The 15,548-nt window shown below is 37.2% G+C and overlaps 1 protein-coding gene across 15 annotated transcripts in view; it reads left to right on the forward strand.

The window, feature by feature from the left end:
• ANKRD28 (ankyrin repeat domain 28) overlaps positions 1 to 15,548 on the forward strand; it is a 186,399-nt gene that overhangs the window by 157,784 nt on the left and 13,067 nt on the right. For all 15 annotated transcript variants that reach the window (XM_049710169.1, XM_049710171.1, XM_049710172.1 and 12 more), the window contains 7 exons: positions 3,971 to 4,082; positions 4,968 to 4,994; positions 5,417 to 5,491; positions 8,571 to 8,772; positions 10,548 to 10,635; positions 10,868 to 10,985; positions 11,894 to 12,113. In XM_049710169.1, coding sequence (XP_049566126.1) covers positions 3,971 to 4,082; positions 4,968 to 4,994; positions 5,417 to 5,491; positions 8,571 to 8,772; positions 10,548 to 10,635; positions 10,868 to 10,985; positions 11,894 to 12,113 — 842 coding nt within the window. The remainder of the gene's footprint in view (positions 1 to 3,970; positions 4,083 to 4,967; positions 4,995 to 5,416; positions 5,492 to 8,570; positions 8,773 to 10,547; positions 10,636 to 10,867; positions 10,986 to 11,893; positions 12,114 to 15,548) is intronic.

Raw genomic sequence — 15,548 nt, forward strand, 5'->3', positions numbered from 1 at the left:
AACATACTAAATATATTAATTATTAACAAATAAAATCCTCTTTGCCATTTGAAGAAAAATAGGACTGGCTATGAGCATGATGGTGAGGACCTACCCCACGCCTGTGTGGTGTGTATAAGAGAAGGGGAAGGCTGGGGTTATTTATTGTGATTACATATAAGGAAGAAATCCTCCTCATGCCTTTTCTTCTGTGATAACTACCATTAACAGAAGTATTTCTATATGTTTATGTAGATCATTTCACATCCCTCACAGTGTAATCAGAGTTATGAACCTGGTACATGTCTGTCCATAGGCTTTTCTGTGTTCATATGGTTATATATACATGTGTTTATGAATGCATAGATATATTTCACCAAGATACACTTTTATGGAGATAGATGTTCACAAAAATGGGATCATATTTTGACTTCTAATAGCATTGTTTATTTTTGTCTGTTTTGAACTTTATATAAATGGAATCATATAGTCTTTTGTTTGGAACTTTTATAATCCTTAGGTTTATTCCTAAGTATTTGATATTTTTATTGCCAAAATAAATCTATCTTTAAATTTCCTTTGTTGTGAAATAGAGAAATATATTTGACTTTTGTATACAACTTTGCATTCAGTAGCCTTGTTAAACCTGTTTTATGTATGCATGTAAGACAGAACTGGGTTTGATTCTGGCTCTGCCACTTGCTGTGAGACCTTGGGCAGGTTACTTAACCTCTCTGCACATTTCATCTGTCAAGTGGGAATAATAGTCTGACCTTAACTCATGGCCATATGAGGTACAGAATATCTGAATTGCTTAGAACAATACCTGACACATTGTAATCTTCCTGTAAGGATTAGTTGTATTTTTTTAAGCTATGCTTAATATCTTTTTTTGTCAATCAGATACTTGTATACCATGATTGGGGAGAGTAGAGTTAGGAGGGCCTCTGGTGACAATGCCACATCCTCTGCCCTGGGCCGAGTGGTCCTCTCCCAGGGCTCTGACCAGCCGTGGGACACATGGATTTGACTTAGTCTGAACCTGCACCAGAAAAAGTGGTAGGAGCCCATGGATGGTAGGGGAAGAGTAGGAGAAGTTTAAATAGTTTGAAAATCACTCTGATTTGAATTACATGCTTAATTGGGATGAGGATATTTGTCTAACAAATGAAGAAAACAAAATATTTAACAGTAAGTTTGGTTTATTACTTAGCCATTTAGCCATAAATATTCCTCCAGATTTTGCATACATGGTTTATTTTAGGGAAATAAGAGAAATTATAGAAAATCTTCGTTTCTTAATTTTCTGAGTTTTATAAAATGAGCGTGTGTTAATTTACAATGAGAAAAAAAATTTAAGATTGACTCTCTCCCCTCCACCTCATTTGCAAATCAAAAGTGAGGTTCAGATTTTCAAGATCAAGCAATTTTGTGGTTCAGAATTTTATAAACACCCAGGTTAAAGTGTCACTAACTCATTAACCCCTGTGCTGAAGCATTTGTAGCATAGAAAGAACACTTGAAGAAAAGACCCAAGGCCTAGTCCTTGCTTTGCCATATTCTAGCCAGAAGATTAGGAGCAAGTCATTTAATTTTCCTGAATGTCAGTAATTTTTTTCATTTGTTAAAGGTAATACTTACAAAGTAGTCATGAAAATTCATATTGCTTAGCAAAATTTGAAAGGCGTGGCAATAGAAGTAATTTTATAATTATATATCAACTCTTAGTCTTTGTTTTGTTATAGGAGACCAATCATCTAGTAATATGAAGGTAGACAAAGAAATAATGATTTGATAACTACTGCATGTATTATGGTTGAATTATTTCAAACCATTTAATGTTGTATACTTGCAACTAGTAAATATAAGTAGTGCTTTGAGACTTGCTCTCCTACTTCCGAAAGTAAACATGAACTTACCTACTTGTTTTGCTTTCCTTAAATAAGTCAGTTTTTTTTTTCCCCCAGTACTCATGTATCAGCAAGTTATCTTAAAATAGTTTGTTCCACTGATAGAATCTGCCTTGTGTTCAGGTCCCAGTAGGGAGAACTATTTCTGTTTTACCATTCACATCTAGAGAACTTGATTAAAGGTAAAAAGATGTGCCCTTGGGTGAAATGTTTCTGCCTTAAAGCAGTGAGACTGTCCTTCCAGGCCAGCAGGTCTTTCCTTCATCCCAGTGAGGATTGACCTGTGAGCTGGTACCTAAGCAGACTGTGTACAGAGTCTACACACTGCCTGAGATACTTCCTGGAGTGCCCTCAGAGCTAGTTTAGGAATACCGAGAAACACCAGGCTTGTTCCTTAGAGTCAGATTCGGGTGATGTCGTTCTATCATAGTGATATGCATTTCATCATCATTTTCACTGCATATAAATATCAAAATCCCACTTAAAAGGATGAACGTTTGCTACCATTAAGGATATTATAATAAATGTAGATTCTGTAAGTAATTCCTAAGAGATCTAAAGTACTTTAAGTAATTAGCATTAAAGAAATAAGGGTTGGCATTGCAAAGAATGGTCCTCATACATATATGATAGAGTTACTGGGTGATCAGTTACATCGCTCCATTGTTCCTTTCCACTTGTTCTTATAACTTCATTATGCTTTTGGAAACTTAACAAGTAGTATCTGATTATAGATTTCCCCCCTAGTGGTAGAGTTAGTAGTTATTTAGACATACTGCAATATTAGACAAATTATCACTGAATAATTATGGACTTGGAATTTGAACATGAATGGTTTTAGATTATTTAGTTGAATTCCTACTCCCATCTATCAAATGAATAAACAGAAGCCATTTCACCATAAAGGTGAAACGATTTGCCCAAGATCGTTGGTATCAAACTAACTCTCACAATAAATCTTTTAATTTCTAATTCAGTACTCTTTTTTTTTTGCTACAGTAACATTTATCAGAATTATAACAAATTGTGAACCTTATAATCCTTTTATTTAAAAAAATTTTTTTAACATCTTTATTGGAGTATAATTGCTTTACAATGGTTAGTTTCTGCTGTATAACAAAGTGAATCAGCTATACGTATACATATATCCGCATATGTCTTCCCTCTTGCGTCTCCCTCCCACCCTCCCTATCCACCCCTCTAGGTGGTCACAAAGCACGGAGCTGATCTCCCTGTGCTGCGTGACTGCTTCCCACTAGCTATCTCTTTTACGTTTGGTGGTGTATGTATGTCCATGCCACTCTTTCACTTTGTCCCAGCTTACCCTTCCCCCTCCCCGTGTCCTCAAGTCCATTCTCTACATCTGCGTCTTTATTCCTGTCCTGCCCCTAGGTTCATCAGAACCATTTTTTTTTTAGATTCCATATATATGTGTTAGCATACGGTATTCGTTTTTCTCTTTCTACAATGAGGTATCACCTCACACCAGTCAGAATGGCCATCATCAAAAAATCTTACAGTCCTTTTAACATTACTTTCCTCATATTTTAATAGCACAGGAATAAAGTATTTCCCATGGGAAGGTCTTTCGTGTTACCTACATACCACTTTTACATCGTTCCCACACTTTTCATGTCTCTAATGCAAGATCCTTGAATTCTGACCTTGGTTTTGGGAGATATTTTTACATCCTTTCTTGAGCTTCCTAATGAGATACCATACTAACTGTGTATTCCAGAAAGATTGGATGCTCCCCACCACTAAGAGTTTAATCCTGTCAAACGTTATTTGAGTCGACTAGCTGGTGCCATAAATATAGACTGTATACGAAACAGTCTTCAGGTATACTGAGCTTGCTGCCAGACTGTGGATAAAGAAGATTCTCTTATGAACGTTTTGTTTTTACTTTTACGATACTTAGAGTCAATATCATTTAAATGACAAATGTATGTAGTGTAGATGTGTTTATGATTTTTACATTACTCAAATGTAAGAAAAATTTCCAGTTTTGAGTTTGTCTCTGTTTTTATCATTGGTTAAAATGCAGGATTTAGAATTTTGAATATATCTTACTCTAATAGGTGCCTGGAATACTTATTAAGAAATGATGCAAATCCAGGGATCCGGGACAAGCAAGGATACAATGCAGTTCATTATTCAGCTGCATATGGTCACCGTCTGTGTCTTCAGCTGGTAAGATTCCTGATTTCTTGTGGAAGGACCAATGTAAGTTTATATTCTAATAATGTAATGACAGTGAGAATAAATGAACCAAGAAACAAATGCCTTTTAACATTTTTAGAATCCCTATCCTTCCTAAATTCATACTTGCCTCACTAAGCTTTCTCTCATTCCCTTTTCCCTTTCACAGAGAAAGGAGGAAATTAGATCTCTGGAGAGGGCTCCCTTAGAGCCCCCCATCCAAGTAGCATTCACTGCCCCTGCCCCTTTAAATGTTTTCCGGAACGTTTTAAAGAACTGTAACTGTGTCATATGTGAGAAATACGTGTTTCTGAGAGAGGAAGCTTCCCCCTGTGTATTCAGGAATTCCGAAAGACCCAGTCTTCTGTCAGTCTCTCCTGACAAGGGAGACTCATCTCACCATTCACCCCACTTTGCCAAACCAAAGGGAGAGTAAAAGACAAGTTAAATGATTCTGAAGTGTGTAGCACATGCTTCACGTTAGAGGTTTCTTCATTTAGACCTACTTATAAATTATATTAACATTGGTTCCCTTAAAGGGGAAATAAAATTCAAGGAGGGTGGGTATAAAAGATAGAAAAAAGAGGTTGACATACTTAATATAGCATTTAGAACCCTGCTACAGAAGTAATATTTCCTTAGTTTATTATGGTAGCTTTAGACTAAAATCTGAGACCCATGTGTATAGATTTGTGGTCTATTATATTGTACAATTGTTTATTTAAAAGACTTCATTTTTGGAGGCAAAGGAAGCACAAGTTCAGAATAGAATTTAACAAAGCCCTATGTAAATAGAGACATGTAGTTAACATTTATCTCTTTACTGTATATGACTGCTTCCTCAACTAAGTATTTTTATTTTAAATTTTATTTCAGATTGCAAGTGAAACTCCTTTAGATGTTGTAAGTATTAATTAGTCAGTTTTCCCCCTAATACTGAGTATTTAAATATTTGCTCTCACTAGAGCTGGAGCCTGTCTTACACATTCCTGGGAACAAAGATAGTGACAGAAATCATGTTTGCAGGGGGAGGGAAGGTTCTTACTTGGTGGTAATTAAATGGCATTTCTCTCAAACTCTAAGTTTATAGCCCTCTCTCAAAGCTCTTAGCATGTGGTCCTTACCACATTTTCAGGATAATCCATTCCATAAGGTTGCTGAATTTAGTTTTCATAATAATAATGGTCTGGGATTCTTAAATCCATATTCAAGTATCAGTTTATACTCTAAAATGAATTTGAACTTGGGGGAGGGGGACCAGGAATAACTGCTGTGGTATGTCTAAAAGTACCATTTCTGACACTTAAAATTCTTTTCTTTCTCAGTTAATGGAAACCTCGGGAACAGACATGCTGAGTGATTCAGACAATAGAGCAACAATAAGCCCTTTACACTTGGCTGTGAGTATTGCCTTCACAGCCAGCTTGATGGCTGATTTACTGAAAATGTCTCATATCTGTTTGTGTTGACTCAAACTAGTACCCAGAACTTTTGGTCCATATAATGATGATCATGGAGTTAAAACTGTAAGAACTTTCTTAACTCAGAGAATTCTTGAATGTACTTCTGTTTCGTTTGTTTGTTTGTCTTAAAAAAAAAGGTCGGGGGGGGGTGGTTGGGGGGAGGGGGTTTGAGCTTCCCCCAAGGCTTGCCCTAAGGAGAGAATATGCCTGAGATGTGAATTTTAAAATGACCCACCCTAGTGGAATGGCTTCTGACTTCTTAAGCAGACGATATAAGAACTGTAATTTCTGTGGTATTTCTAAAACTTTTTGCTTACTTTGTGATTTTGGGGTGCTAAGTTTGTGTTCACTGGTCCTTCACTTGCTCATGCTATAGGATTTAACTACATGGTCTGTAATGTTCCTTCTAGCTTCAGATGCCACTGAATTTTTCCTCTTAATGTTCATCACTAAGAGGAGGAGATTAAAAGAGAGTGTGACAGTTCTTTTAAGTCAAATATGGAAATGAATTACCTTAGGAAATTTCAAGCAGAGCCCAATCTAGTTCTTCCTGCGCTGAAAGAAGAATTTATCTTTGAAATAAAGCATGTTGTGGGGAGCTGGGGGACTTTGAGAATCAGGAGAATTGGGTACTGTCACTATTTGTGAGACCTCTGATTTTAAGTATAGTAAAATGCTTATAAGGGTCTCTACTTAGGTTAATGTGTATCACAAGTCCAGTGATCCATTTAATTGTTTATTCTCACATATACTATTATTTTTTATTTTAATATTCTCCTGGCATATTTTCTAACACTGACACATGTACACTGAATTTTCTGCTTTGTCTTTCTCCCCCTTTCTCCCCAGCAGTACTTCCTACCATGGTCTAAATAACTAAGAAGACATGCTGAAGCTTCCTTTTTCCTTGCCCTTTGGGTCTTTGGAAATACTGTCTACTCTCCCAGACTTGCATAATAAATAAGTCATCTGGAAGTGCAAAGCTAGCATGGAGAAAATAGCTATTTTACTATGGGTGGCAAGAAATGACGTCTGAGCAGATGACTAGGCAGTTCTTCCTGCATCATTATCATCATTCTTATAATAATAGCGCCTCATCTCTTGAACACTTACTAGGTGCCAGACTAAGGACTTTGCCAAGTTTTTGAATGCATTATCTCAAAAACTTCAGTTTTTTATCTAGTTATTTTACTTCATGGCTATTGAGAATAGTGCTGTTATTAACATGGGTGTGCTAAATAGTGTTTTTAAGCTGAAATGGAAACAATTTTGTGATTTCATAATTAGGCTCAATGAAATGTGGTTATACCACCACTCTTGCATTTTGTACCCATCCCTAGGAGGTTTTTCAGAAATTACTGAAGTGATTTTTCTCCTTCCAAACTCTCCCAATCCAGGACGACTTGATGCAGTAAAAACACGCTGGCTTGAGGACTCAGGAAACTGGCCTTGGTCCTGCCTTCGCACATACTAGGCTTCTAAGCCTCTTGTCCCAGTCCAGTCAGAGCCATCGTGAGGGGAAGACTCCTGTGGCAGATTACCCTGGCTCTAGCCGTCCTTATTTTCCCTCTGCTTCTTTTTATACCACCTTCTGCATATACTGTGCCTCTCACAGTTCATTTTTAATAGCATAATTTTGTTGACCTGGTATTGAGGAACAAGGTTAGATGTGATCCTCAGACAGTAGAGCTCAGAGATCTCCAGTCACTTTAACCTTTGAGGGAGTCAGAAACATCAAGAGGTCAGTAAGGCCCAGAGCAGCTTCACCTCCTGCTGGTGCTTTCTGACATTTCCCACAAGAAGTGGTTTTATAGCCCTTTAGTACATTGCGGGGCCCTCTTTTTTTTTTTTTGCGGTACGCTGGCCTCTCACTGTTGTGGCCTCTCCCGTTGCGGAGCACAGGCTCAGTGGCCATGGCTCACGGGCCCAGCCGCTCCGCGGCATGTGAGATCTTCCCGGACCGGGACACGAACCCGTGTCCCCTGCATCGGCAGGCAGACTCTCAACCACTGCGCCACCAGGGAGGCCTTGCAGGGCCCTCTTTCTAGCTGAGTATCTCTTTTTAGAAGCAGGTGACATTTAGCACAAATATGGTAGAATTTTATATTTTTCAATTCCCTAATGAAAAGTTCACATGTGATCATTTACAGTTTGCCTGTATGTGCTAAGCTGCAGGGCTGAAAGGTATCAGAAAATGACTTGTCCCTTAGCTAAAAGGGGTGGCATGAGTGAACCAGAGGAGACATTCCTTCCCCATCAGAACTGTGTCGTTATTGCCTTATGTCCTACTCAGCATCTAGTCCAATAAGAGTAATAGATGTTCAGTTGACATGTTGGTTTTTGAAATGAATTCTCTGGAAAGCAGACTGTGTAAAGAAGGGGATTTCAGTCAGTCGGGTTTCAAACAAATCTCTCAATCTTCTTGCTCTGCTGTACTGCTAGGACAGTGTGTAGCACATGGCAGTTTTTCAAGCAGGGCTCAGCCTAAATATTTTTGAAAAGAAATGTTTATTTTTGAGATGGCACGTTATGGGATGGAGTAGTCATTTTAATTTGAGAAATCAGAAGGCTCAAGTACTAGCTGAACTTCAGTTGCAACTATATCTATGATTTAAGTGTAGTAACACTTTATCGGGGAGTGAAGGGGGGGCACTGAACTGGGATGAAGAACACGGGCTCTGGAATCATAGACTTAGAGTGAAAGCTTTCATTGAACCCATGTCACACATCATTGAATGTCTGCCATGAACCAGACATTGTATACTCGTGAAAAGATCACCTGTCATTTGAACTTTTATTATTTGTGGAATACCCATTCCCTAACACTGTAGCCTACTAATTGATTATTAGAAAAATTTGTAGGTAACTTTCTGAATTATCAATACAGAAGTTTTAGATTATCTCAAATATAATGATGTAAGACAAGTTTGCTTACTACTCCCTTTATGTTTTCTAGGGTTTCTAAGAAGTCAGTCTAAATATGTATTTTTTAATTTATATTTTTATTTATTCCCAGGCCTATCATGGTCACCATCAAGCACTAGAAGTGTTAGTACAGTCTTTGTTAGATCTTGATGTGAGAAACAGTAGTGGAAGAACACCCTTGGACCTTGCAGCATTTAAGGGCCATGTAGAATGTGTGGATGTTCTCATTAATCAGGGAGCCTCAATCTTAGTCAAAGATTACATTTTGAAGAGAACACCTATACATGCAGCAGGTATGTCAAAGACTATGAATGATTTTATTTACCACTTTCCATCTAATGCTCTTCCTTTTCAATTTCTTGTATATTATACTCCTGGTAATTGTTTTAACGATTTTGACTTTAACAGTTCTAATGATTCTACTCTCAGGGGAAAACCAACAGCAAGATTATAATCACTTTAAAAAAATATCTACCTTAGAAATCGGATTTATATAATAGTCTAACTTCTGAAGTACTTTATCAACAAAAAAAATACAATTTTTTTTTACTGCTTTTTGATGGAAATTCTTTTGGGTTGGTATGTGCTTTCATTTAATAACTGATAAACATTTTACTTACTGTACCAGGGTACTGCATTAAACATTTAATCAGACAGGAATACAGAGTGCCTGCTATGCAAGAACTACTCCATGGAGTGTTTTGTGATGTTGTAGATGTGTGAAAATGCAAAACTACATAACAATGCCACTGTGATGACTCAGTACCCGCTGTGTCACTAGCAGATGCAGATTCACAACTCTCTACAGGAATTACTACAAGGCAGTATTAATTTTAAATAATGAATTCAAGACTGGTATATGTGAAGAAATCCTAGCCAAGTATTTGTCTCATCCCCCGTAGGCCATCTTCGTATGGTTAGATTCATTTCACTTAGTCTGTTTTTATAGGGTGATCCTTAAAATGGATCCATTTGAATGTAGGTCTGGGACTTTGCTTCTGGTCATTTGGAAAACTTACATTTTAGAAGACTATAGGTAACACCCACTGTTGCTCCAGAGCAGCCTTTCAGAAACTATCAGATAATCAAGCAGGGCTCACAGAAAAAAATTTTAATAATGGATTAAAAGTTCTAATAAGGATATGTATATAAACTGCTATATGGTAAAAACAAGAAGTCAAAATGCTATCATTTTCTGTTACCTTATTCTGAAAAAGAGTGACGTTGTATATTATTCTGCAACTTGAAACATTATATTGTAAGCACATTATTTGCAGAGCTAATTTAAAGCTTTCATGGAGTGTTTGCACTCTTAATAGATAAATATTGAACCAAGACACTAGTAAGTCCCTCAGAAGTGGCTGACCAATGCCATATAATTCATAAGTCCTACCCACTGAAAGAGTTACAGGTTACTGTTAGCACCCACCTCTTCAATAAATGCAAGCCTTGGTTAGAACCAGGATGCCTTTCAAATTTGGAGACCTGCTGGGGAGCATCTTACTCTTAAATCGTAGAAAGGACATTGGTTCTGGATGTGAGCCAGTCCTTTCCCACAGGGATCTTATGCCTGATGCTTTGGGTGTTGAGCTTAGACGATACGAATACTCATCAGTAGCTGCTGTGTACTGAGTATCCGTGAATCCAGTTTAAAAAAAAAATGATGGGCCAAACAGAATTTCCTTGAAGTATCCCCAAGGATCACATCTAAAATCAAGAAAGAAGGAGGACTTTCACTATCAGGAATAAAAATATTTCCCAGACGTCCTCCAGACTTCTTAACATTTCAGTGGGCAGAACTTGAAACCAGTCATTGGCAAAGGAGAATGGGGTTGATGTGACTGACTTGTCTGATCATGATTTCATCCCTTGGCTGGAGGCAGGCTGCCCTTCCTGACCACATTGGCACCACCAGAGAGCTAAATAAAACGAGCATTTTCTTTCTTGCCTGTTAAGTTCAATGAATATTCCAAAATTATATCTAGCAAATGTGGTTTAAGATGGACATTTTCTATTTTATCATTTTATAGATATATAATTGCTGAAATTTTTGAATATCACTTTACAGCAACAAATGGTCATTCGGAATGCTTACGGCTACTAATAGGAAATGCAGAACCACAGAATGCAGTAGATATTCAAGATGGAAATGGACAGTAAGTTTTACTAATTTTTAAATTAGTTTTAGGATGTTTGTTAATCTTCATACCTTTGCCCCCCTATTTTAGTAAGTCTGTCATAGTGTGTAACTGAGTAACATCAAATACAGTTTTTTAAGTATACTTTAAAGTTGCATCACAGAAAGACATGTTTAGAAGGCAGGCCAACACAGTGTATTTTCATGGATGAAGTCTCGGTGGTGACGGAGCTGCTCCTGTTGTTACCTAGGACTCCTCTGATGCTCTCTGTGCTCAACGGGCACACGGACTGTGTCTACTCACTGCTGAACAAAGGAGCAAACGTAGATGCCAAAGATAAATGGGGAAGGACGGCACTGCACAGAGGGGTAAGCAGAAGTGTTCTCGCTTCCTTGCTGAAAGTTTTTATGACCTCATTTTACCTAAAACTGAACTAGGCTGTGTTTATATTTTTCTTCATTTAATTTTTACCAAATAATCTTTACTGTTTCTTTCACTATCTTAGTTTTTGAACTCTAATTTTTAACACCACAAAACACAACTTAATCCAGAGAAGAATAATGTTGGAACAGAATTTTTAAATCTTAGGGGCCTTCCCTGGTGGCGCAGTGGTTGGGAATCGCCTGCCAGTGCGGGGGTCACGGGTTTGACCCCTGGTCCGGGAGGATCCCACGTGCCTCAGATCAGCTAAGCCCATGCACCACAACTGCTGAGCCTGCACTCTAGAGCTCACGAGCCACAAATACTGAGCCTGTGTGCCATGGCTGCTGGGGCCTGGGTGCCTGGGGCCTGTTTTCCGCAATGAGAAGCCTGCGCACCGCAGCAAGGAATGGCCCCTGCTCACCGTGGCTGGAGGGAGCCTGCGCGCAGCGACGAGGACCCAGCACAGCCAAAAATTAATTAATTAATTAATTTAAAAAAAATTTTATAACCCTAAAGCCTTGAGTAGAATTGATGTCAGTTTTACTTTTCCCCATTATCACAACTATTTTCTTATACATTTTTGTCTTAATTTTTTCACCTTTGAAATATTTTTTTGTTGAACTAGAAGTCCCATTATTCCTGGTTTTCATATTTACTTTTATTTTGACAAGGTCACTGCTTTAAATTTTTAAGCCACTTTGAGTAAAAATACTGGGTTACTCAAAATATGATAAATGCCTTGATTGGTGGGAGGACATGGGGAATATGGACTTTAAAATTCGTAATTAGCTATAATTGGCATGGAGTGCCCAACATAGTGTATTCAGCTACATGCAAATAATTTTTCTTTCAGGCAGTCACAGGCCATGAAGAGTGTGTAGATGCATTGCTTCAACATGGTGCTAAGTGCTTATTACGAGATAGCAGGGGCCGGACACCAATACACTTGTCAGCTGCCTGTGGACACATTGGTGTTCTCGGAGCTCTTCTGCAGTCAGCAGCATCTATGGATGCAAATCCAGCCATGGCGGACAATCATGGATACACGGCGCTTCACTGGGCTTGCTACAACGGTTAAGTACACAGACACAGACCCACGTTACCTGCCCGTTATGTACCACAGAGAGACAACTAACTGACACATTCTGACTTCCATGAGAATGATATATTAAGAATAACCTACCATGTAGTTATAGCTTACTCCAGTGCCTTGTCGTGCTAAAGCCAAGATGCTGGTTGTCACAGATGTTTTGAGATAAGCAGTCACTAAGTTTAAAAGGTTTTTAGACTTTTGCTTCAATAAGTATTTTGCATTTTTAAGATACTTTTATAATATTAATTACTTTTATAACATTATTAATATTATTTGTTATTAATATACTTTTATTATTTCCAATGTCTTTTATATAGTTATGCTTGTATTTTTATTATATTTTTCTTTCTAAATGTACTTGTTATTAGGGGAAAAATGACAAAGGTAAGAGAAACAGTGAAAATGTATCATATTCTAGACTGAAATCTGTGTATGTTTTCTGAGCACGTTGCAAGTTAAGATCCTTATATCAACAGTAACATGTATGTTCAACATTTTAAGGGAATAAAATCCTGGTAGAATAAATCACGGAAGTAGAAACTAGAAACTTGGACACTTTTGTGGTTAAGTGAACTTGGCTGCATGATTATAACAGACTTACTTTTAGCTTCCTGGAGACTAACCGTCACAGTTAGTCCTTTTACAGGTAGACTCATTAAAGGTCAATCAGAGAAGTATAAAGCTATTTTTAAATGATAGATGTGAAAAATGGGATTTGGCTTTTGAAATGTCACTAAAATAATGTAAGTAACAGAGCATATTGAAGATTTGATCATCTTAGAAAACATTTGGGTACGTTATATGCAGTGTTAAAACATCAGTCCTGCCTAAGTGTATGCTTAGGGCTTTATCAGGGATGTGAGGGGTTTTTTATTTGTTTTGAATTTCAGTGTAGCATTCAGGTTATTGTTAGTTGTAATAGCATATCTACAAAACTAGTTGACAGTTCTAACAACTTTCCCTCAAAATGTACAGAAAATAGAAATTGCCTCTTTATATAATATCCACTTGCTTAAAAAAATAAGCATAGTGGCTGTTATAAAATTCAGCTGACTGCCTTGCCAGAGAGGAGGTTTCTATCTTTCTGTAATACACTTTTTGATGTGGTTCTTTTACTGGGAGCCATTTTGACAAATAATTGTTGAGTTGTGGTAAAAGAGGAGAAATCTGAATCTTGCAAAATTATAGTTTAAACATTTTCGTAAGCATTTTCTAGATAACAGTATTTTGATTTTCATATTAATTCTTGTATCAGAATTGAGAGCTCTATTCTTTTGCTCTGAGAAAGCTTTGATGTCTTCTTGAGGATTGACCTGTGGCTACATTTGGTCATTTTGCAACTCTGAGTACTGATGGTGCCATAGAAAACTTGAATAGTGAAATATATTGCTAATTCAGAAGCTTGGTTTAGTCAGTTTCATATGTTACTACCTCAGATCCTTAGCCAGAACAGTTTTGAAAACTATAAAACCTTTGGATTTCAACTCTTCTTCCTTTTTCAACTCACTAAAGTTGGTATTTAATGAATATAGCAAAGTTGTCCAAGATAAATCCTAAGTCAAAGAAGATACTGTATTTTGCCATTGAAATTGGTTTGTCTTTATAATGTAACTTGACATCTTACAAGTATAAGGAGAACCAAGCAGTAGGAAAACATCCACAGATAAAACTATTTTGAAACAGACTTTTATTGGTGCTTTTTTTTTTTTTTTAAGTCAGTGAGAATTAACCATTGGAAAAATCACACAGTAAGGTAGTTTTCCTCAGGTAGAGCATTTAGTTGTAAAAATACTGCTGTAACTGTCCTTTGGAGAGTTGCTATTTATTATAACATTCCTACCACGTCTTTCCGGAGAACACGGTTTTCCTAAAGTGAGTTTCTTACTCCATCACTGCTGAATTTAGACTCTCTGAGCACGTTGTGTACAAGACACAAAATTTTGCACAAACTACGTGCCTGGTTGCCATTTAAAGATCATAGCAGATGTGTCTAATTTCCAGACTGTAGCAAAATTGGTGATGATTCTGAATTGAGCTGGAAGGAATTAAATGTGTGTTGGCTATATGTACAGACTGTACAGGCAGTGTAAAATTAATACCATATTTACAGCCAAAAGCCTATTTTATAATTTGGCATTCTGAGAGTAGAATATGTAAAATAGTTTTACTTTGACTAGTAATTATTGTACGGCTAAAAAAAAAATTGGAAGCACTCCAACAGGATAGAAAACAACCTTTCTCTCAAAATTAAAATGGAATGATGGCAAAGCTTTAGAAGAGAACTGGTTATACATACCCAACTTTAAAGTTCAGATTTCCAGTTTATGGAGTCATTCAATCACAGAACTAAGAATACTTCCATGATCTCATATGTTCCTTTTAAAAATGTATCAATTTTTACGAAGCTATAAGCATCTTCAGAATATCCCTCTAAAACGTGAAGAGACCAGTTTTATCCTATATACTTTTATAAACCAGGACACAAAGTGAAGAAATTTTCAGCTTGACATGACCCCAGTAATGACTGCTGAATCCAGAGCCCCGGGACTCCCTTTTGCCATCCACAGTCTACGCAGACAGTGATTCTCACATCTTTCAGTCTCAGGACCTGTGGCTTATAGCTGTTAGTATTTACTGTATTGGAAATTAGGACTGAGAAATTTAAGGATATTTATTAATTTATTTTAAAATAATAATAAATCCATTACATGTTAATATAAATAGCATTTTTATGAAAAAAACTATTTTTCAAAAAAATATTAATAGAGTGGCACATTGCTTTGATGGCTTGTTAAAGAAAAGAATAATTTGCAGTATCACCCAGCAGCTCCCTAGCCCACACCTTGAGAACTGCTATCTCAGGAAAATAGGAGGCTCTCAAATCAATACTGGACAACTTTCCTTGGTTACTTCTTGGCCATGAGTTAACATTTGGAGAGGGAGAATTGAAGCAGGGTTTCCCACCCTCAGCACTGTTGACCTTTGAGGCCAGATAATCCTTCGTTGTGAGTGACTCGTGTGCATGCAAGAGGTTTAACAGCAGCCCCGGCTTCTACCCACTAGATGCCATAGCCCTTCCCTACCCCATCCCCAGCTGTGATAAGCAAAAATGTCTCTAGACATGGCCAAATGTCCCCTGAGGGCTAAAATTGCCCCTGTTGAGAATCAGGATGAAAGAACTGACAGATGATGGAACATAACCATAGGTTTCCTAAAACATACTTTCTTTTCCTGCTAAAAACAATTATAGGATAAAAATTAAGATGAACTATTGTTTGAGAATGTTAGAGTAATTAAAAAAAAAGAGCATCACTTTGTTAGCCAGATGTTAAGCCATGGAAGTAAAGAGGCTGTTTAAGAATCTAATTTATTCCTAATGCACATCCCAAATGACTAACGAAATAAAAGAAGCAAC

This window comes from Orcinus orca, chromosome 5, assembly GCF_937001465.1.
Source record: "Orcinus orca chromosome 5, mOrcOrc1.1, whole genome shotgun sequence".
Taxonomy (NCBI): domain Eukaryota; kingdom Metazoa; phylum Chordata; class Mammalia; order Artiodactyla; family Delphinidae; genus Orcinus; species Orcinus orca.